General features: G+C 40.1%; 1 protein-coding gene across 9 annotated transcripts; it reads left to right on the forward strand.

The window, feature by feature from the left end:
- Positions 1-8,356: 8,356 nt before the first annotated feature.
- Positions 8,357-19,948, forward strand: LOC131243840 (protein RETICULATA, chloroplastic-like). Of its 9 annotated transcripts, XM_058243447.1 has the most exons (10): positions 8,370-8,599; positions 8,885-8,979; positions 9,511-10,190; positions 10,293-10,391; positions 10,475-10,695; positions 13,433-13,502; positions 13,703-13,782; positions 16,322-16,386; positions 19,459-19,654; positions 19,764-19,948. In XM_058243447.1, the coding sequence occupies exons 3-9, from the start codon at positions 9,606-9,608 to the stop codon at positions 19,650-19,652; spliced, it is 1,314 nt and encodes a 437-aa protein (XP_058099430.1). In that variant the 5' UTR covers positions 8,370-8,599; positions 8,885-8,979; positions 9,511-9,605; the 3' UTR covers positions 19,653-19,654; positions 19,764-19,948. The 9 variants fall into 9 exon arrangements, with proteins under 9 accessions (XP_058099431.1, XP_058099430.1, XP_058099422.1 ...); XM_058243439.1 differs by having other exon boundaries at positions 8,371-8,599; positions 19,459-19,948; XM_058243441.1 differs by having other exon boundaries at positions 8,371-8,599; positions 8,885-8,968; positions 19,459-19,948.
- Positions 19,949-22,300: the final 2,352 nt, after the last annotated feature.

Raw genomic sequence — 22,300 nt, forward strand, 5'->3', positions numbered from 1 at the left:
ATGAGAAGAAAAAAAAATGAACCGGATTCAAAGTAGAAATGGACTACACCATAGCTAGTAATGGAGATTGAACACTTGCCATTAAAAACTTCTTGAGTGCACTGAAGTGTTGGATGAGTTAATGTTTTTGTTCACCCCCATGAATTTTGAGACAGTTGTGGACCATCTGCAAAATTTTTTAGTTTAAAGACAACTATGAACCGTCTTTAAAATTTCAGACGGCTCTTAACCATGTTTAATATGAAGCAAAATCGTCTAACACATTGAACGTCCACTGATCATTTAAGACGGTTAGAATCCGTCCATAACTACGTAGATACAGTCATCTGAGACAGTTAGATACCGTCTGCATTAGAGACAATCCTTAGCTGTCTAAGAGGCAGTCATATGAGATTGAGATCAACTACATTAGATATGGTACTTAGTTGTCTTAGAGGCAATCATCTGAGACAGGGACCGTCTGCATTAGAGACTGTCTTAAACCGTCTTACCCTTCCACTACCACGACTTCCTCATACAAAGTGGAGCATGCCTTAACGTGGGGTTACTGTGGGGGATACCTTGATGTATGTATTACATATCTAGGCTATCCATTAGTTTTTTCAAATCAAAATTTGGCATTATCCCAAAGCATGAAGCAAATCCAATTACCAAGTGGACCATACCATAAGAAAATGATAATTGACTTTCCTTACCACCCATTTTTCCATTACATTTTATGAAATAAGATCAAAAGTTAAACAGATACAAGGCTCAAGTGGACCACACCATAGGAAGCAGTGATGATAATCATACTTACCATTTAAACTTTCCTAGGGCCCACTGTGATTTATATTTACCATCCAACTGATTCATAAAGTTTTGTATATCTGGATGAAAGGAAAACACATTATCAGCTCAATCCAAAACTTATGCGAACCCCAAAAAGTTTTGAATGGTAGGAATTTAATCCCCATTATGTGGTCCACTCGTGTCATGGATATGCCTCAATTTTTAGCTTAATTCTTGAAATGACTAGGAAAAATGGATAAATTGTGTGGATGGACCCATACATCACAGTGGGCAGTCAGTGCCCCTGCCTCTTTCGAGCTGGAGACGACCAGGGGTAGGATGCAATCCGTGTTCCATGTGGAAGCCGATTGGCTGGTGTACCACACACCACGCACCTAGCTGGTGTGTACGTGTCATGTGAAGATCAAAGTTATATGGGCCCACAATGATGTATTTATTACATCCATACTATTCATGTCCAAATCTCAAGGGGACCACAACAAAAATATAAGTGGGAGAATAATTCTCACCGTTAAAACATTCGTAGGGCCCACGATAACGTTTATTTTCCATTCAATCCGTTCATAAGGTCACATTCATAGACCTGGATGAAGAGGAAAACAAGTTGAATGGCAAATAAACATCTTGGTGGGCAGTGTTATTATCCCTAATGCTTTTGTTGTATAGTTTTTTTTTTTTTCTTGTTAGCTTGTTAGTACACCCACCGTCAGTTCACACTTCACTGTTAGCCACCCCGATAGGGATTGATACCAAGACCTCAGTTTTGAAACGAGGGCTTTTGTTGTATAGTTCACTTGAACTTGGATCTTCCTCATTTTGAAGATGCCCTGAAACCATATTGCAAAATGGATGGATGGCATGGAAATAACACATGTTGATAAAATTACAATCAAGTGTATCTAACTAGTGAAAGTAGTTTATATGTTGGAAGTGGAGATATGATAGTATTGCAAAGTACACTATCCTATTTTACTTTTGACTACTGTAGTAATGGTAATCATTACTGCTGTAATAGGTGATTCCAACCTGGATTGGATCCATTTCACACCAAATACACTCTCACAAACACACTGAAATTGCTAATTCAAACCAATTATCATCAGATACCACACGCTCCCAAATTACCCCTATATGTGAATTGTTGTAGTTGTGAATTGCTACAGTAGTGACTGAATTTAGATTGTACTGTAAAAACCCCATGTATGTACACTCATTGGTACATAACAAGTCTCTTCGTCAAATGAGATTGGTATTAGAGCCTCTGATTATTTGCAATCCAGTACTGTTGCTCTTCAACAATTTGAGATCTGGCAGTTACCAAATCATTCCTCTTATATTTTCAACTTTGATTTTTCTTCCCCTTGATATTGCTACAGCAGGCCTAGACAATCTGCGTCATTCCTCTTATATTTTCAACCATGATTTTTCTTCCCCTTGCTCTTGCTGGTGCAAGCTTAGACAATCATCTCCACTCGCATCAATGCTTGTGCACATCATCTCATTCGATTGCTACAAATGTTATTTGGTGATCAGACCTGATGTCATAGATTCCTGTTGGTTGAAAAACAGAGCTGCTAGATCTGATTCTCATGACCATCCAATTACAATTCTCATGACCATCCATTTGCATTCTTATTTGGTGTTGGCTTGTACCTATGCGTTCCTCCCTTTCTACCAGAATTGTAGACAACAAAATGTCAGGTTTCACGCACAGATTCATTGCTCATGTGGTAGACTGAGTGAAGATAACCTCGTTTCAATATTGAGGTCTTAGTATCGATTCCCAAGTGGGGTAAGGCTAATAGTACGATGTACTAACAATGGGGTGTGCACTAACAAGCTAACAAAAAAAAAAAAAAAATGTTGGGTTTCATATTTCAAAGCATTTACACTTCCCAACCCTCTGCTCATTTTTAGTCATATGCTAAGTTTTATAGATTTTATCAAGTTAGCTTTCAAATAAGCTTGAGAATGTACAATTTGTACCATTTAATAAAAGTTATGGCTATTTTTATAATGGGTTGTTTGATTTTTAATTTACCATGGTAAATAGAATATAATGACTTCCTCCACCTGTTTGAAGGAGATGGAAATCCGTGAGGAATTTTGCTCAAAATCTATCCAGAAAAACCTTGTTAGTATTGAACTAAATTTGTGGGCCCATCATAATGTACTTGAATTATCCATGCCGCTCCATTCATTTAAACAGTACATTTTAGGGCACCATTTAAACAGCACATTTTAGGGCATACGTCTAAAAATGAGGCAGATCGAAAGATCAAGGGGACAACACCTCAGGAAACAGTCATTCTAAAAAATGTCGACTGTTAAAAGTTGTTTTCTCCCTAGACTCGCATTGATGTTCATTTGTCATCCAAACTGTTCATAAGGTCACACAGTCATGGATAAAGGGAAAAATAAATAAATTAGCTTGATCCAAAACTCCTAGAGCCTCCAAGAAGCTTTCAATGGTAGAGACTTAATTTCTACCGTTTCTTGTGGTGTAGTCCACTTGAGCTTTGGATTTGACTCATTTTTAAGATGATGCCCTAAAATGATCTACCCAAGGAAGCGACGGTGTGGATAAGTCATATACATCATGCTGGGCTACTCAATTTTAGTCCTAACTGTGCTGTAAAAGAGGGGGCTATTCAAGGTGAAGTCAGTAGGAAATACAAAGAGAAATAATTATTATCTATTTCCTATGAATCACATGAGTAATTGAAAAATCAAAAACGGAAAAGGTGCTATGAGGTTGAGGTCAAGCCCTGTGTGCCACTCATGATGTGTGACGAACATCCATCCCATTAATCAGATACCTTCCATGGTGAGCCATGTGTATAAAAATTAGGCCAATCCATGAATTTGGTGATCCACATCAAAGACAATGGTTAAGAGTGAATCCCCACCTATTCAAACCTTTCTTATTGTATATAGAGCGTAATGAAATGTGGTTAAAACATCAGCCCATCCATTGTGTGTCCATGCCACAAAAGTCTCACAAACGGGAAGATCCAAGCCTTCATTTCTAAGCATTTAGTCCCTTGATTTTAAAATATGGACTCGTTGCGCATTTCTTCTCTTAGCCGTCTGTTTACAGGCCGCACAAAAGTGACGGCATGGATTCATTGGTGCAATTCTTTTCTTAGACATCTGTTTGTTGGCTACTCATGGAAGGATGAGTATTGTCACGTTAACAATGATTTTTATTTATTTATTTTTTTAATACATCCATCCTGATATGCAACAGTACCGAGCCATGGACCAACTTGTAAAAGAATATTCGCAAAGCACATGGGAATCAAAATTTTTATAATAAAAGAATGTGTGGGACCCACACAGTAATGTGTATGAGGCATCCATTCCATCTATCATTCTCATGTTAGTACTTGAACTCAAAAAAAAAATAAAAAAAAATAAAAAAAAATCCAAAACTCAAGTGGGCCACACCACAAGGGAAAAGTGAGGAGGGGATGCCTACTATTTTAATCGTACTGTGGTCGACCTAAGTTTTACATTGGGTTGATACTTGATTCTTCATCCTGATGGGATTCACCTTTTGAATGAAGGGTGGAATATAAATATCGCGGTAGGCCAGGAAGGTGTCAAGGGCGGGGATCCCATCCCCACCATTCCATGTGTTGTGGCCCACTTCATGTTCGATCAGAATAATTTCTGAGCTCCCCTTATCCGGTACAAACGAGATATGGAGTGGACGTCCACACATCATGGTAGGCCCCACAGTGCCAGGATCCATCAAACCAGTTATAGGAGATCGGTGTCCCTAGGCTCTACTTCCAAGGGCTCCAACTTTACAACCATTGCCTGTAGCCATAAGATTTGTGGGCCCGGCTGTTATGTATGTGTTAATCCCCTTCGTTCATCCATTTGCCCAGCTCATTTTAGGCCGTGAGCCCAAACATAAGGTAGATCCAAAGGTTAACAGCCGTTGAGACCTAACTAGGGCCCACCCTGATGTTTACATCCGATCATTTATAAGGTAACTCTAACATGGATGAATGAAAAACACAAATATCATCTCGATCCAAAACTCTCCGCCCCGTTCAGAAGTTTTTAACGGTTGCTGTTTCCTGAGGCGTGGTCCACTTGAGTTTTGGATTTGTTAAGGGCGAAATTGATGACCGAGTGACTATAACAGACTAGGTGGGGCCACCCGGATTAGGTGTTACCTGGGTCACACCTTAATGGGCGTTCCTCCTACCATTGGGCCCACCTTGAGGATGTGCTGTGTATCCATACCGTACATCTGTTTTTTCATCTTATTTTAGAGTGTGGTCCAAACAATTAAGCCCATCCAAAACTCGGAAGGACCACACAACAGGAAACAGTGGTGATTTAACACCCACCATTAAAAACTCCATGAGGAACTACTGTAATGTTTATTTTCCATCCGACCTGTTGATAAGGTCAAGAAGACCTGGATGAAGGGAAAATGGAAATATCAGCTTGATCCAAAACTTTTTTGGCCCACATAAATTTTTTAATGGTCATTTACCATTATTTCCAGTGGTGTGCTCCACCTGAGAATTGGATCTACTTGGGTTTTGGGATAACATACTAAAATGAGCTATAAAAACGGATGGACGGCGTGGATATACAAAAAATTCCTCAAGGTAGTTCCCACAGGGTGTGGGTAACACCTAATCCACTCCTCATCACGATGGTCCCACGTAGCCTAGCGCTGCAGGAATCAACCCCGGCTGCTGTCAATCCCGGCTACAACAATAGTCAGATATTTCCTGCCAGACAGCTTGCGAGTGCACTCGGTGCTTCACTTTCAAAAGTACCTGCGTCACAAGTGGAAATGGTGAGTAGGTCTGCAAGATCCGATCCACTCATCAGGTGCATCGGTGGTCATTGCTTTTGAAGTGTTGGCTCCGATCTCACGTAAATGTTACTCTTTACCCATTCTACGAGGGATGTGAACTCCGAGAGTGCACGTGAGCGAGAGCAAGCAGCATTCCTCAGGCATACGTTCCTCGTTGGCTGCTACGTTGCACGAGGTCTCATTCACGTGTTGGTTGTTACCAAACAAACACGCCATTTTAGAATTTTCAGACCGGCCTGTTCCTTGGCAAGTCCGTGTAAAATAAGCTTATAACTACAACGGGTGCGGGTGGGCCCAGCGGGTTGTGCGTATGGCATCCAACCATTGCATTACTTGATCCTTGCCGTAGAAGTTTCAGGCTCTAAACATCAGATTGATCCAACTATCACGTGGGCCCACATGAATTTGGAGGGTTTTGGATGGTTGTATATTGTTATCTTGGATGGGGCGTTTTGTGTCGTTTATATGCCATCCAACACGTTCAGTATGTAACCTCTGCCATGAGAATTAGATACTCTAAAAATCAGGCATATGCAATTGATAGGTGGGCCATACGATGGAAACGATGGATAGCCATTCAAAAACGTTTATATTCGCCTGGTGGCCGGTGTGATAGTTAGATTGATCTAATTTCTCGGGCGTCCAACATTTATGATAGGATTAAGTAATACAGTGGTTGGATGTGATACGCACAAACGGTGGGCCCCACGTGAGGTTTTCGAACGGTAGAATCAGCCTGTTTTTCTAGAGCGACCAACTTTCATGATGGTCCAACTCTGAATTATAGGTTGGATGCCATACACACGCCTCAGTGGGCCCCACGCGCAATCCATGTATTATTACTCTGAAAGTACCTGTAGAGGAAACGCATTCGGAATGGAATTCTCATTATCAGAAAGCAAAGAATCAAAGAATCGGTTCCGCAGCCCGTCTTCGCTTATTCGGAGCCGACCGTGAACATGGTTCGTGCACCTTGATGATTCTGGACCGTCCATTTGATGGCCTGGGATAAAACTACATCAGTGGCAGGCAGTCCCATCCGTCACTTCGGCGTTCAAATGACGGGTCCCACCAAAGACCAACAACGGTCAGATTAAATAGGAAAAAAAGTCTCCACAATATGCTTCTGGAGACATCGTGGTTACGGTGCTCCAGTGTCACTGCTGCACACATGGCGTACGTGAATTAGATCAGAACTGTTCATTTGGTACGTCAAATAGTGAAAGGCTGATAGTCCAAAACGGATGGGCGTCATAAAAATGGACGGTCAAAGATGAGAGTCAGCAATGGCGCCAGTGAAAAATGATCCATTTTTGTTAGATGGCCAGGATAGTCAGACCAGTGCAAATTTTCATCAGTGGTCACTGGTCAGTCGATAGGAGAGCCTGCACGCGCCTGGTAGGGATCATCATGCACGTGCCACCCGTTTCGTACAACAAGCAGGGACCAAAAATGCCAAGCCTCTAGAGGCAATGGATCAGCTCCCGGTATAAATCTGGCCATCCAAAAAAGGGCCCACCAAGGAACAGCCCGGATTCACGATCCGTACAGCCAGGTGTACCACACAGCCCGCAACGATCCACGACTCCTGAACGCGATGAATCCCCGCTGTTTGTACGCCTTCTTCTCCGGGTAAACTTCGATACTCTGGCAGGCGGTGATTGTTGATACGCAGGCACTGATAAACTGTACACATAGCATAACTAATTCAATAAAGCCATACAGTTAGTGTTTACCAATTTAGATGGTTTGTAACCCAAAAATTACACTGATTAAATTTCCTAAATGGTCGATTGATGGACACTTAATGCACGGTTAAAATGGAAAATGATCAGCCATAAAATTCATCAAGAAAATGCCAATTAATCAGTGGATAGGATCATTCCACCAATCTTAGATTCAAGGTATTAGCTATCTGCAATGGTTAACACAATTTGGACGGTTTGTTTTAATTTAACATATACAAATTCTGAGCGCCTGCATATCAACCATGATACTCTGCCAGAGTATCAAATTACACCACCATCTTCCTTTCTCCGCGTTCAGGTATCTTAGTCAAATCTCCGAAAAATCTCAAATCCCACGTTCCTCCGGAAAAGCAAGGTACAGTAGCTATTCCCAACGAGGAGACTAAAAAACGAAAAAAAGGAGGAAAAAAAAGATTTGGTACTGTGGCGGATGTTGGTGGATGATAAACAGGCAGGTCGACATTACTCGGAAACTGCATCCGATGAATGCAAGTAGATTAAATTAAACCGTCCAGATCATGGGTTTCCTATTGAGTTGTATCATGAACTAAATATTAAGAATATATCATCATCTGACTTTCGGATAGGTGGACGTTATTTTGACGGTTAAAAATGAAAAACATCTAACGGTCCTAATTCACTCAGGGCCAGAATTGAAGGGTTAAACCAATCTCATTCTAGGCTATGTACTTATATATTAAACCCATTTTTGTCTAAATGATCTTGACCGTCGATATTTTCGTCAAATGCTAATATTTCTCAAATCCATGTCCTGCTTGCATGGTAGCCCATGAAATGTGCACTGGACTTAATGAACAGTCTGGATCAATTGGACTAAGTGTCCCATTACAAGTAATACAAGTAGGAGCACTATAACTCATGGTGCTTGGGAGCATTGGAGCATCTCTCTTTAAGTTAACGTATGCCACGTGTACAAGTTTTGAGTGCCTGATTATCAAGTGTCACACTCCGGCAGCGTATCAAATAACCTCCCTTTCCTCGCTTCCTTCCTCTGCTCATAAAGCAGAGCTCTTACGAACTGAAACGATCACAAACCGAAATCAAAGGGTTTCGTTTTCTCCTGGCACTTCGAAAACAGATTTTTTATACCATAAAGCTCAGATTTAGAAACCTCATGGTTTTCCTGAGGTTTTAGATTCTTTAGAGCTGGATTCTTGCCTTTTTGGGCAGATTTGCAGCCTATAGCAAGGTTTGATTTCTGTTGAAAGCTCAGATCTTGAATCTTATGATTTTCTTGAGGTTTTTACTTCTCCAGAGCTGTTTTCTCTCTTTATGAGCTGGTTGACGGCTCCTAGCAGTGTTTGATTCGTCATCTGAAGGCTCGGATCCCGAATCTTAGTGTTTTCTTGAGGTTTTTACTTTTTTTTTTTCGCTGTTTATGAGCTGGTTGACGGCTTCTGTCATTGTTTGATTAGTCATTTGAAGGCTCTGATCGGGAATCGTAGGGTTTTCTTTATGTTTTTTTTTTTTTCAGTGCTCGTTTCTCTGCTTATGAGCTGATTGACGACTCCTGGCAGTGTTTGATTCGTCATCTGAAGCTCGGATCGCGAATCGTAAGGTTTTCTTCAGGTTTTTTCTTCTCCGGGGCTGTTTTCCCTGTTTATATGCAGCTCGATAGCTTCTGGCAGTGTTTGATTTCTTCTGTATGGTTAGATCGGTAGTTCTAGGGTTTTGTCTTGATGTTTCTGCTTCCCTGGAGCCGTTTTCTCTGTTTTTAAGGAGATTGTGTATTGATTTTATGCTAGAAGCATGGATTGAGATATTTATTGTTTTCCCTTGGTATCTGCTTCTGAAGAGCTGTTTCTCTTTTTACTAGCAGATTTTCGTTTTCTGTGCTGGAGAAAAACTAAGGCTATCTCCAGCGAAATCTAGTTTTTCTTTTCCTTGTTTGGTTTCTGTTAGGTTTAAGAGTAGAACTTCAAAATACGGGCTTTCCCAGCTTCTAGAAGCTTCTATCTTCTTCTGAAAGCTTGGATCGCCAACCATTGATCATACCGGAGTTGTCTTCTCTGCTTAGAGTTTTACATTGTTGCTTGACTGCTCAAATGCAACTGCTCTGGTTAATTCTCCTGTAAAATTGTTTTTTTCTTTTTTTTTCAGTATTTATTTGCTGCTGACACTGGAGATAGTGAGTCTATTCATTTGTCGACTTCTCAAAGAGTTTTTTGGTTAAGGAGGTTTGAGAAGGGAAAAGCATGGCCTTCTGTTCTTCAAGCATTGGGTTGCATAATTGCGTTTATTGGACTGCAAAGCATTCGAGAGAAAATCTAGTCTTAGATATTAGGGCATTTGGATTCTCAAGGAGTGCTAGAATTGGATGCAGAACTTTTGTTATCGAAATGGTTTCATCTGGATGCCAGGGAAGTCGAAAGAAATGTATAAATGGGATCAGAAGCATGTTGATTCCGCGGGAGGTTGATTCAGAGTCTGCTGGTTCGTCGACAGTCAAAATTTTGCAAGATGGAGTTGATGTTTCTGTAGCGAAGGATTCTAGGGTTTCCGAGATGAGCACTCATCTGGAACTTGATGAGGGAGGTGGGGGTGGGAATTCTTTAGGTGGCGATGGCAGTAATGGGAAATTTCCTCCTGGAGGAGGTGATGGCAGTGGCAACCATGAAGAAGATGACATAGAGGAAGAGGAGTTTGGACCGATATTGAAGTTTGAGGAGGTTATAAGAGAGACAGAAGTTCGAGGAGTTAGTCTACCTTCAGATATGTTAGAGGCTGCGAAGACCATTGGCATTCGCAAAGTTCTTCTTCTTAGATATTTGGATTTGCAGGTAATGCCCAAGGAAAAAGAAAAAAAAGGGCCTAAGGGCACATGTACATAGTTATTTCTTTCTTTCTTTCTTTTATTTGGGCTTCCTTTTTGCCAATTGCAGGACTCTGTTTGGCCTCTAGGAGTCGCCATCAAATCCTGCTCTTTGCTTCGTAACCGAATGCTCGTTGACCCGTCTTTCCTTTTTAAAGTTGGAATAGAGGTTTGTTGAACTTTGTTTATATTTCCCTTGAATAAAATATTGGGATTTGTTGATGTTGTCATTATTGTTTTGACATGATGCAGATAGTTATCGATTCATGTTGTGCAACATTTGCGGAGATTCAAAAGAGGGGCAAGGATTTCTGGGCAGAGTTTGAGTTGTATGTTGCAGATCTTTTGGTTGGGGTGGTGGTTAATGTTGCTTTAGTCGGGTTGTTAGCACCGTATGCTCGCATTGGACAACCATCTGCATCGAAAGGGTTATTGGGAAGCATGCAGCGTGCTTATGGAGCTCTACCTAGCAGGTTAGTTGTTCGTGTAAAAAAGGATCCTTTTGTTTAAATCCTAAAGAAGATATCAAATCAACATTTTCAACTTCTAGACCTTGGTTTTTTTTTTTTTTTGGCATAATCTTGATCTCAGTAGTTTCAGTTGATAAAGACACCGAGCATAGCTAGTTTTACCATTTCTTTAATGGTGGGCAATAGTCGACCCTAGCTCATTTACTTCAGGTTATGCAACCATTGGTGCAAAGAGACACTATCTGGGTGTTATGTCTTGTTGATCTTATGCTTACTTGGTTAATCTGTTACATATTTTTCTTCATTCATGAACGTGGGATGAAATTATGCACATGCACATGACATATTCCTATGTAAGAACTAAGAAGGGAATGTTGGAGTTATGCCTTGGAAAACCAATGTGAGCCTAATCCACTAGGCATGTGGATGTGACGGTGATGGTCTTAGCCGTAGATCATGATGACCTAGTGTCCTTGGTGGACAAAATGATATGCCTTAGTTAATATGTGGTGTCAACTTAAACACTAATATTGGTTGAGGAGTGATTCATCAAGATGTCAATTGAAACTCGAGATTGAACACAAAGGTCATCGACCAAGGGAGAGTTGTGGTTCATGAATCTTAGCACCTTATTGTACCATGAACATCATAGGTCTTAGGATGAACCTATGGTCATCACATGATGAGATGAATTGTTTTGGTATGGCTTCACCCTGCTCCACATGTGAGTATGAGTGTGTCATGGATACAAGATCTTCCTGCAACTTTGGGCCATTACATTGGTGGATTAAGATCAAGTCACTAGTCGGGGGCTAATTGGCCCAGACTTTGATAAGACTTGATGCGTGAGAAGTTTATCAACCTATAGACTTAAGGACATGTAAGGGTCACGATCATGATTGTATGGCTTTGGCTCTCTTTACAGTGGCCATTAAAAGTGGTTGTGGTTAGGTACATCCATAAGGATTTGTTGATTCTTGCACGAGCTAATATGGAATCCATTGGGTTTACCTAGGGACATGTATATGTCAAGATCTAATAAATCAAGGACTCATCAAGTAATTTTTCCATTGGACCCAACAGTTGAAAGTTTTTAATGGCTTTACGAAGTGTTTCAACCGTTGAAGTTTTGTTTTAACCGTTAGAACCCTTTTTATCGTACTTGATGATGATATGATGGCCCATATTTGGTAGTCCACTATTTGATCAGCATAGGATATAGATCTCTAGTAGATGGCCATGATAGTGGAATGATTAAATCATAAGCACACGCATGAATAAGAGGTTATAGGTCCCCTTTTGCATGTAGCGATTGTGGGAATCTATAGGATGGTAGAGTACCATATTTGGTGTACCCTTGAGGGATTATGGGATGTGGGAATCAGTAGGGTGGCGGAGTAACATATTTGGTTTACCCTAGAAATACTAGCGCCTTTCTTATATAATAAATCTTATCCCAGAGAGGAAAGCACTATAGAGAGCCCTGGACGCCTTCCCCCCTTTAGACGTCACCTAGAGAGAGAGAGAGAGAGAGAGAGAGAGAGAGAGAGAGATCTTCTCCCGTTTTCTCTTCATCTTCTTTCTTCTCCTTCCATGCACGCATGTGGGGTCCTCCTTGTGGATGTGTAAGCGTCATCTAAGCCCTACCCAAAGGCAGTGACACGGGATCTCATTCTCCCTCCATCCAGTTTATAGATCTGGTGAGACCTCTGAGGTTGGAGGAGCAGTATCAATTGGGAAATTCTACATCGCACTAAGGTATGATCTAAATTGTTCATCATAGGTTTAGATGTTTGGGAACTTGAGACTATCAAGATGGGAGATTCTAGGATTAACTAATTAAATTGGGTTTTTGAAAAACCATTAAATTCAAATTCTGCGCAATCTCTAATTAAAATCCAACAGGGAGTTACCTCAAATATATAAAAATCCATTCTCTTATTCTCAAAATATTTTAAGCTAGCCTATCTTTTAGCTTATTATGCTGCTGACAGTTGCTAGAATGGAGCTCATCCACGATGGTTGGTTCCCATTATATCATTGGTGGGATAGCTAGAAGACCAGCCCTGCTTTATGTTGAAATGAAATGTTGGCCAGTTAAAGAACAACACGTTCATAGGATGAATATAGCTGAAATGAGGATGTTGAGATGGATGAGTGGCAAGGATAGGAAGGATAGAATTAAAAATGAAGGCATTTGAAGGAACTTAGGAGTAGCATCAATAGGTTATAAGACGAGGGAAAGTAGACTTTGATGGTTTGGTCATGTGCAAACGGAGACCAAGAACCGCTCCGGTTAGGAGTTGGTACAAGTTGAAGGCTCTAAAAGGGTAAGGGGAAGACCTAAAAGGATGTGGATGGAGGTAGTAAGAAAAGATTTGATGACCTATGGTCTAACCAAAGGCCGGGCCTTGGCAGAATATGATTCATGCAGCTGACCCCAATTAATCGGGATAAGGCTTAGATGATGACGGTGACGGCAATGATGATATCTACTAGATTTGCATGTTTGATATAGAATTATTCCATTGCAATTCATGGTTGGTTGTTGAATAATTTCATTGGCATTGTTTTCCTGGCTGATACTCTCCTTTGCCGGATCACACAGGAAGACTATTTCTAAGCTTTGTATAAAAGCTGCCATTCTAGTGCTGTTTGTGTATTTTCCTTGATTTTGTCCTACTACCTGAAATTACATCTGTAATCCTCTTTACGTCTCAAAAATTTCTTTCTCATGCAGTGTGTTTGAAGCTGAAAGGCCAGGTTGCAAATTTTCTATTCAACAACGAATTGGGACATACTTCTATAAGGTACTGTATTCTCCTTGTCACTTTTGAATGACTGTTTCTTGTTTCAAACTATATCTCTGTGAGTGGAAATGTTCATTTCCAGTTTCTAGCATCCTCTCACCATTTGTTTTTTCCCCCACAGTTCTTTATTCTTGATTTTGTTTTCTTGGAGAACTGGGCATTTTTTAATGCATAATAGTTGATTTACATTCCGGATCCAGGGAGTTTTGTACGCATCAGTTGGGTTTGCTTGTGGGATTGTAGGCCAAGGAATTGCAAATTTGATCATGACTGCTAAACGGTATATTCCTATCTTTAATCCTATACTAGCTTCATAATACTTGTTTCTGTGCTATTGTCTGTAGTAGATTCTTTTACTGCTAATTTCATTTATGTTGCTTACTATGAGCTAATGGAACCCCAGGCAATTCCCAGGCCACCCAGAGATAGGGAACTGCACAATGTGCACTGCAAATGCAGAAAGAGTATATGTGGCATGTTAATTACCAATCTGTTCCATCCATGTACTGGGCACTAATAAGTTGGCTTATACATTAAATCAAACCTCTTAGGGCATGTTTGGTTGCCACTTAAAAATGATTTCATCTCATTTTAGATGATGGTAATTGTATATTAGAGAATATGATTGTTATCAAGATTATTCTTAATCCTTGTAAAAAAGAAATATGATGTCTAAATTATACTACATAATTATGATTACGGAAAACCAGATGAACTCATCTTTAAGGCACCCAAACAGGCCCTTGGACAATACTATCCATCGTCTTTATTCCATCTTACCCTGCGAAAATTTTCCTTCTGACTATTGTCATTTTCTACTGTCCTGTGATCAGTGTACAAGTATCCCGAGATTTTTGAAAATCTTGCAACAATCGTGTGAAGAATTCGCTAAATGATAATATGGGTTGCGAGATTTTTTTTTATAAAAATCGGCAGATTTTAAAATATCATGGTATTATCACCAAAAAAAAAAAAAAAGTTACAAGCTTTAAGGAATTTGTTATATAAATGGATATTTAATCTTAAATTTATTTTGCAGTAAATATTTTTATTTTCAGCGATATTTTCCTGATAATATATTGAGAAACACCTTAAAATTTGAAATGTCCCGCGAAATATCCAGGCTGAGAAATTGCTGAGAACGAGATTTGTCACAATGCCTGTAATGGAATGAATGACCTTTTGATACATACACCATCCATGGTAGATGTGTAGGCTCACCAAATGGATGGCTTGTATTGCTGAGAACAAGATTTGTCACCATGCCTGTAATGGCCACAAATCAAATGGATATGAACGACTTTTTGATACATACTCCATCCATGGACCCTGGTAGAGCTCATCATATGAATGGATTATGTTGGTGCATATCTATGCTGTGCTAGTTGAGAGATGTACACTGCTGAGAGATGTCTCTACTGCGTTCTGCTTCCTACAGCCCTGCTGTCTGATCTCTCAAGGCAGTCACTAACATGCAGAGATAATGTGGAATAGCCAGTGGAACTGGCATACTGTGAAGCTATCTGCCCACCCACAGAACAGGTGGTGGGATGATTTATCTATCGGTACCATAAAAATAGTAGGAGCTATCATGAATGGCCTTTGTTTCAAAATTACATCTAGACAACCCTATACATCACCTTCCCCAGCTGGATGTTGACCAGTAGATGCTTCTTGTTGCAAACCTTGCTTTGAAGGCCACCAATCAGGTGGCTAGTAGTCGTCATAAAAAAAATAAAATCAGGTGGCTAGTACCGATCGATCCATGTGTATTTTAAACCATATGCCATCAGTAGGTACAGTAAATGAATGGCATTGACTAACAGGTTACCCTCTGTGAAGATATTGCTCTGCCATTCATCTCTCACATTAATTAGGGTTTTGTTATTTCTGGTTCTGCTGACACCTCTGTGTCATCTTTCTCCCATCAATGAGCTTCGTTTTTGAAAGAGAAAAAGAAAAGCAAAAATCGAGAAAAATTAATAATAATAATAATATTAATAATATTGATAAAGCGTAGGAGTGGCCTCTGCTGCATAGGTGGTTTGTGTCTGAGAAATCATTTTCTTTTACAGTATTGGACTGTTATATTTATAGGACACGTTAGATTCAGTCAGTTTCTTCTTTCTCTCTTTGATTGCTGGCTGGCTCTCTATTTATAAGACACGTTATATTCAGTCAGTTTCTTCTTGCTCTCTCTCTCTTTGATTGTTGGCTGGCTCTCTAGATCCATCGACATGGTCTAAAGGATAACTGAGAAGTCATCTCTGGTTTTTCTGACAAGATTGCAGCACGGCTTGTAAAACAATGCTGAGATCTGATGGATGTAGTCTTTCCAACCTGCTATCTGAACAGCAGATTAGGCTCATATTGGATATTCAATTGGTTATTATTGACTATACAGTGTTATTTGATCACCGAAATTATGGTACTCAGTTCTTAATGACAATAAAACAAGAACATTTACAGTCTATCAAAATGCTTGTAAACTCGCAGAAATTTTGCATTAAACAGCAATGTAAGAACACTTATGTTTTCTGGAACAGTTGACCAGCCGAGTCCAAGTCCAAGTTTTCGAACTGTGGACAACTTCTATGTGGAGTTGCTAATTTTGGGTGGATAAATTTTGTTCTTGATAGAAATCAAGAAAACCTCTATATTGCATACTATCTACTGTGTTATTGGAATGGAACCTTTCTTATTGTATCGCTTTTTGGAAGCTTATAGTCATCTTTTCCGTCGTATCTTCTCTATGCGGTGGCTTTTGTTGCAATGCTTACTTATCAGAAAATAATCTTAATCTTCTTTTATTTGATCAGGAGTATTAAAAAATCAGAGGAAGACATACCAGTGCCACCTCTTGTGAAAAGTGCAGCTCTTTGGGGTATGTATGACTCAAATGTTCATGATTCTCTCTCTCTCTCTCACTCACTCTCTCTCTATCTCAAAAATAATAAATAAATAAATAAAAATAAAAAAATTCATGATTTTTGTTTTCATTAAACTCGTCATTTATGGCTAGGGGTGTATATCGAGTCGAACCGAGTCGAGCTTCAGCTTGACTCGGCTCGGCCACTAGCTGACCTCAGCTCGAACTCAGCTTGGCTCAGTCCTCGAGCCTGACTGGCCGGGTCGGCTTGGTTCGGTCAGCAGCTCGGGCCAGTTAGAGCCGAGTTCGAGCCAAGATTGAGCCGAGTTCGCCATTGCAGCATTTTCACAAACACCTGGACTGCACCTTCAATATCTCACCATATTTGAGACAACAGTAATAGTTTTACAGGTATTTTATCAAACACCTTCTAAGCAACATAAAAATTAAGAAAAAAAGGGTGTTGGTTTCATATACATACCTTCCTTGCCAACAGCCACACTTCTTTGAGCCATTTCATCAAACACTTGGTGAGCAACATCAATATCAAAGTAACCAAGTCACCGAACTGGTTCGATCCGAGTTCGATTCGAGCTGGGTTCGATCCGAGTTGAGTCGAGCTGGGGCCAGCTCAAACTCATTTTCGAGCTCAAAAAATCAGCTCGACTCGGCTCGAACTCAGCTTTGAACTGAGTCGAATCGAGCTTTTTCGAGTTGAGTCGAGCGAGCTAACCGAGCTAGCTCGGCTCGCGTACACCTCTATGTATGGCTTCATTTGGGGACAAACCCCTAAGGAAATTGTCTTCCAAGGCAGCCGGTCTCAATGGTGCCAGATAGCTTCTTCTTCCTCCTCTGGTTTTACCAGCTCAGCTGGCACCGTGGGTCCCAAATCTCTCCCACTAAGCTTTTCCCAGTAGTTTCTAGCATTGTGCCCATTCATTATAAGTTATTTGCAAGTATTTTTGCAACTAGCTGTTTGGGGCAGATTTTATTCTGGTTCTCTCTCTCTCTCTCTCTCTCTCTCTCTCTCTCTCTCTTTTAATCCATTTGATTTGCTCAATTGATTACAAATCCACTCTTTGCTTGATTGATACTTTGTAATTTATGGTTTATAGAAGTCCTCTTGTAGTAAGTTTAGTTTCAGCGCTGATGCTCATATGTTTGCATGTTCTTTTTGCTCCAATTGCATGACGACTCCTGGAAAGTCTGCTCAATTTATCCAGACTGTGTATTATGTGAGCCCACATTTCATGAGGCAAAATGTGGAAGTCGCAAATATAATATTATCCCAACTATCACACAGATTATCCTACACATCAGAAAGTTAGCCATTTTTTATTCCATGCATTTCCCGGGTAATGGATGGGATGATTAGGATTGTCTGAACAAAGTGAGATTCTTTGGATCTATAAGCAATCCATGATGGGTCCCACCAAATGGATGGTTCAGTTGAAATCTTGAAAGGTCATTTCATGAGCTATTGATTTGATGGTTAGAGTTGTCAAATCATTATCATTTTTGCACGGTGCCACAAGAATTGTTGTCTGGGCCTAATGGGTGGTTGAGAGTGATCGATTTCAGTGTTTCTCTGCCTCTCCAAGTTTCAAGTGCTATGGTTTCTTTCTCTCTTTCCTCATCTCTTCTTCCCTTGCAAAACCTTCTACCCCTATGTGCTGCTCTCACTTGCTATTTTGAAATTGATTCTTCCCTATCTTGCACTTGAAACTTTTTCTGCTTTGCTTCACACTTGGTGCAAACTACAGTTCTTCCATATATTCAATTTTGATAAAACTTGGAGATTATAAGCAACCTCATCCAAAAGAGTTAAGTCTTTCTTGAGTAAACAACACATTGAGGGGTTAGGGTATTTCCATCTGGCAGATTTTGGTGCATGGGCCATCCAAAGTGGGCAATGATAACAACCGTTTGGATCACTGAGTGAATGGGCTGAACTTGTACCAAATGAAAACTTGAGTGTACAGTATGAGTTCTTGATCTGAGCATTCTCCATTGTTAGCCAGTTTATGGCACCGAGGACATTGATCTCTAGTACTCCGTAGTTTTGGGGGTATTGAATCTGAAACTTGTGAGCTTCTGGTATAGGAGTCATCAGTCTCCAGTTTCTCTGCCTCTATGAGCATTGAAATCCTACTGTATGTTTATGCATTGGCATTCGCATATCTATCTGTTACAATATGGTTACTGTACATAGGGCGAGTTATTGTATGCATGGATTTGTATTATGAGGATGCAGTCTTGGTGATGTAAAGCTGGGAGGTAATAACGTGATGTGAACTGTTCTCGTTCCGACTCCACTATGGAGTGGATGAGAGTAGGTTGTCTAATACTAGTGTAATAATACACTGTTGATCTGACAAGCCTATCAAGGGTGGAGGATGCTAACAGTTGTATTAGGTTGGAAGATCCTAGCATCAAATCCTTGGTCTCTCCTTCATCGAATGCGGACTGCTGTTGTAGTGTGCTGTCATGGGTGTTATGTAACAGTAACGTGGCAACTATTATGCCTTATGGAATTGTAAGGAATTGTAATGGCCATTACGGAAAAAAAAAAGAGAGCTGTAATGGTTTGTTATGGAGTCGATACAAGTTTTCTTAAAAAAAAGAAAAAGAAACAGAAAAAAGGCCTTAATGGCTGTTACAGCATGTATCGTAATGGTAGTAATGGTATGGTGGCTGTTACAGCCACCATACCATTACGGAATACCTTGGTTGTATTTCTTCGTAAAACCACCTATCAAGGCGCCTAATAGAATGATTAGGGCTGTCCAATATAGGATATTTTTGGTGTCTCCATCCACATGTGGCCCATCAGATCAACAGCCCTGATCATCAGACAATAGGCTTCTTCTTTGACACACTCAGGACACTGGATACTGTGGATATTGTTGGGATGATGTTCATGTAATTTTTCCTTTTCTATATTTTGCTGTTTGCCTGGGTTGGATGCTACTTGTGCTAGTGGTTCTTGTTGAACTCTTTTATCATTTGCATATGATAGCCATGCAGTTTAGAACACAAGTCTTGATACTACCCGTTTTCCTAATTTGTTACCCTTGCAATTTTCAGGTGTCTTTCTTGCAGTTTCTTCCAACACCCGATACCAAATTATCAACGGACTGGAACGCCTGGTCGAAGCATCGCCCGTGGCAAAGCAGGTCCCACCTGTTGCAATGGCTTTCACTGTCGGTGTGCGTTTTGCCAACAATATCTACGGGGGCATGCAGTTTGTAGATTGGGCTAGGTGGAGTGGCGTGCAATAGAAGTATGCATCTCATGTTCCTCTACTAGGAGTACTTCAATTGAAAAAACTAAGAAATTTTGATCTCTAATCTCCTAACCTAACCCCAAGCCTTAAATCTTCACTTGGACAGAGGCTTGCTTTTGGGCGGCCGGCCATTCACAACTCCACAACCATGTAGAAGTTTCATAGATGCCATGTGTAGAAGAAATACACACTGGCATTAGCAAATGCTCTTGTTGTAAGCTAATAACAACTTAAAACCCTAGTCTCTCCATTGATCCTTTTTAGATGTTTGAAGGGCTTTTCATTATATTATCCAGATGCATCTAGCTGGGATAGATACAAGGGTGCAACTCAGAAATTGCAGGACTGAAAACAATCTACAGGTTATCCACACACAAAATTATTTACCTGGAAATCATTTACTGCGTACAGCCAAAAAGACATGCTGTAAATGATTTACACATGTAAATCATTACCACAAACCGTTTCCTGGCAATCTAACGTCCCCGTACTGTCCAGCCCCTAAATAAATCCTGGGTCAGCCCAGTCCGTGAGCTGTGGAACGAGGCCCAGCTGATCGACCTGCCTCCCAGTGAATGAGTTGGGTCGTAGTCAGTGCATGATGCATCCCAGGTCGAGTTCAGCTCAAGATGGGCTGGAATTTATCTGGTCGCGGCCCTTTGCCCATGTGATGAGTGAATAATCTTGATTTTCAGCCCCAGATTTAAAATACTTATGATTAGTTGGCAGTGTGGAAACCCTCAAATCTCATGCGCAGGAGTCCTGTTTGCGATTCTCGCTGACGGGTCCCAAATGTAGAAGCACAGAGGATAATAGTCATTTTTAGTATGATAATGATGCTCACCGTTGAAACCTTTATAGGGGCAATCATGATGTTTATTTTCAATCGTTTCAATCCACCCTGTTCGTAAGGTCACAAAAACCTGGATTAAGGGGGGAAAATTTGGCCCCCAATAAGTTTTTAATGGTGGGTATTCAATTCACATTGTATGGACCACTTGACTCTTGGATCTGCCTCATTTTTTGGACTCATACTCTAAAATGATGTGGAATAATGGATGAACGGCGTGGATAAAACCCCTACATCACGGTGGGTCTCACGGAGCCCTTCCAGCTGGCATAACGGGAAGCATTAAGATGGGAAGTCCCACCACTAAAACGGTCCAAATTGTGTGGGTCCACCACAATCTACTCATCTGATATGCTGTGCCAGGATGTTTGGATTCCCAAAAATTGTGACTTTCAAAACCTCATGTGGGACACACCACATTACTTTGAATGGTTGCCTATAGTGTGGCCCACTTGAGTTTGGACTGAAATGATTTTTCGGATGGGGAGTGAACATGTGGTGGGGCACCTGATGGACAAGGTGGATTTGATGCACATCCCAGGATTTAAATTTAGATAAAGGTGTTTATATATATATATATATATATAAGAAATGCTCACACACAACTAGTTGGACCGTCCAACTAGTTTAGTTAATTTATACTAATTAATGTTGAGAGAGAGATAGAACTTTGTTTCACGTTACATTTCAAACTCGTCTTTCAAAATATTTCTACTGCTTGTAATGTTTTTCATACTTAGAGTAGCTAAATTATTTTCTAAATTTTTATAGTGAGTTATTAGTAAGTTTATTCTCATATTATAAAATTTTCATCTCATTTTGAGTTGTAGAAAAATTATTAAAATTCTAGAAGTGACAGTTGTCTAAAACTAATGATTTTTGGACAGTTATCAAATCATTCTAAATTTATCTATATTATAATTTTTATTTTATTTATTTTTATATAAAATAGACTTATTAAGTTTCAATCTAGCTTTTTAATCACCTCAATCGGAGTTATATTGAGGGAGATATAACTTTTTGAAGTTAGTCCAAAAATACAGAAACCACAAAATTTCAGCGGTGGTTCCGCCACCCCCTGTGGTGGTTGGTGGTGGCTCCGCCTCTCGCTGTGGTGTCTAGTGGTGGCCTGCCGTTTTGGTGGTGGCTTTGTCACTCTTTGTTGGAAAATGATGTATTTTGCAAACCGGAATGAGTTATTCGATATGCCATATATGATTTTGGGGTAGGATGAGCTACTTTATCTAAAAAACTTGGTTATTTTGTGAGATTCCATAAGGTTAATGGTTAAAAATCCATTTTATTTACATTTTTATTATTTATAGTAAATTTTAGTTTAATTATAACTCTTCATCTTTTGAGATTAGGAGTTGTATATAATATGAAAAGTACTTAAAAAAATTAGAAGAATAAAGTGGTGAAAGGTGAGATTTTTGAAGGAGATAGGTTGGAAGGGGAGATCCTAAAGGTTAATGGGCCTAGGAGGGAATGAGATTTGAAAAACTAACTTGGAGATGGAACTTCTCATGGAAAAAAATGGATTTTGAAGAGAGAGTTGACTTCACATTGACGGCGACCCTTTTTGGATTCAAGGGGCTGTTCATTTGGTGGTCCAGGTAGGCCAGAAGTCTCTTAAGTTCAAGGCGGATACGACTTGGTCCGCCAAAACCGAAACATGAGTATGGATGGACGGCATGGACAAACGCATGCATCAATGTGGGGCTCACATGTGTAGTGAATTTTAAAATTAGGAAAATCCTGCATGGGACCAAATGTAATTCCATGAGACTAAA

Source organism: Magnolia sinica, chromosome 4, assembly GCF_029962835.1.
Source record: "Magnolia sinica isolate HGM2019 chromosome 4, MsV1, whole genome shotgun sequence".
NCBI classification, from domain to species: domain Eukaryota; kingdom Viridiplantae; phylum Streptophyta; class Magnoliopsida; order Magnoliales; family Magnoliaceae; genus Magnolia; species Magnolia sinica.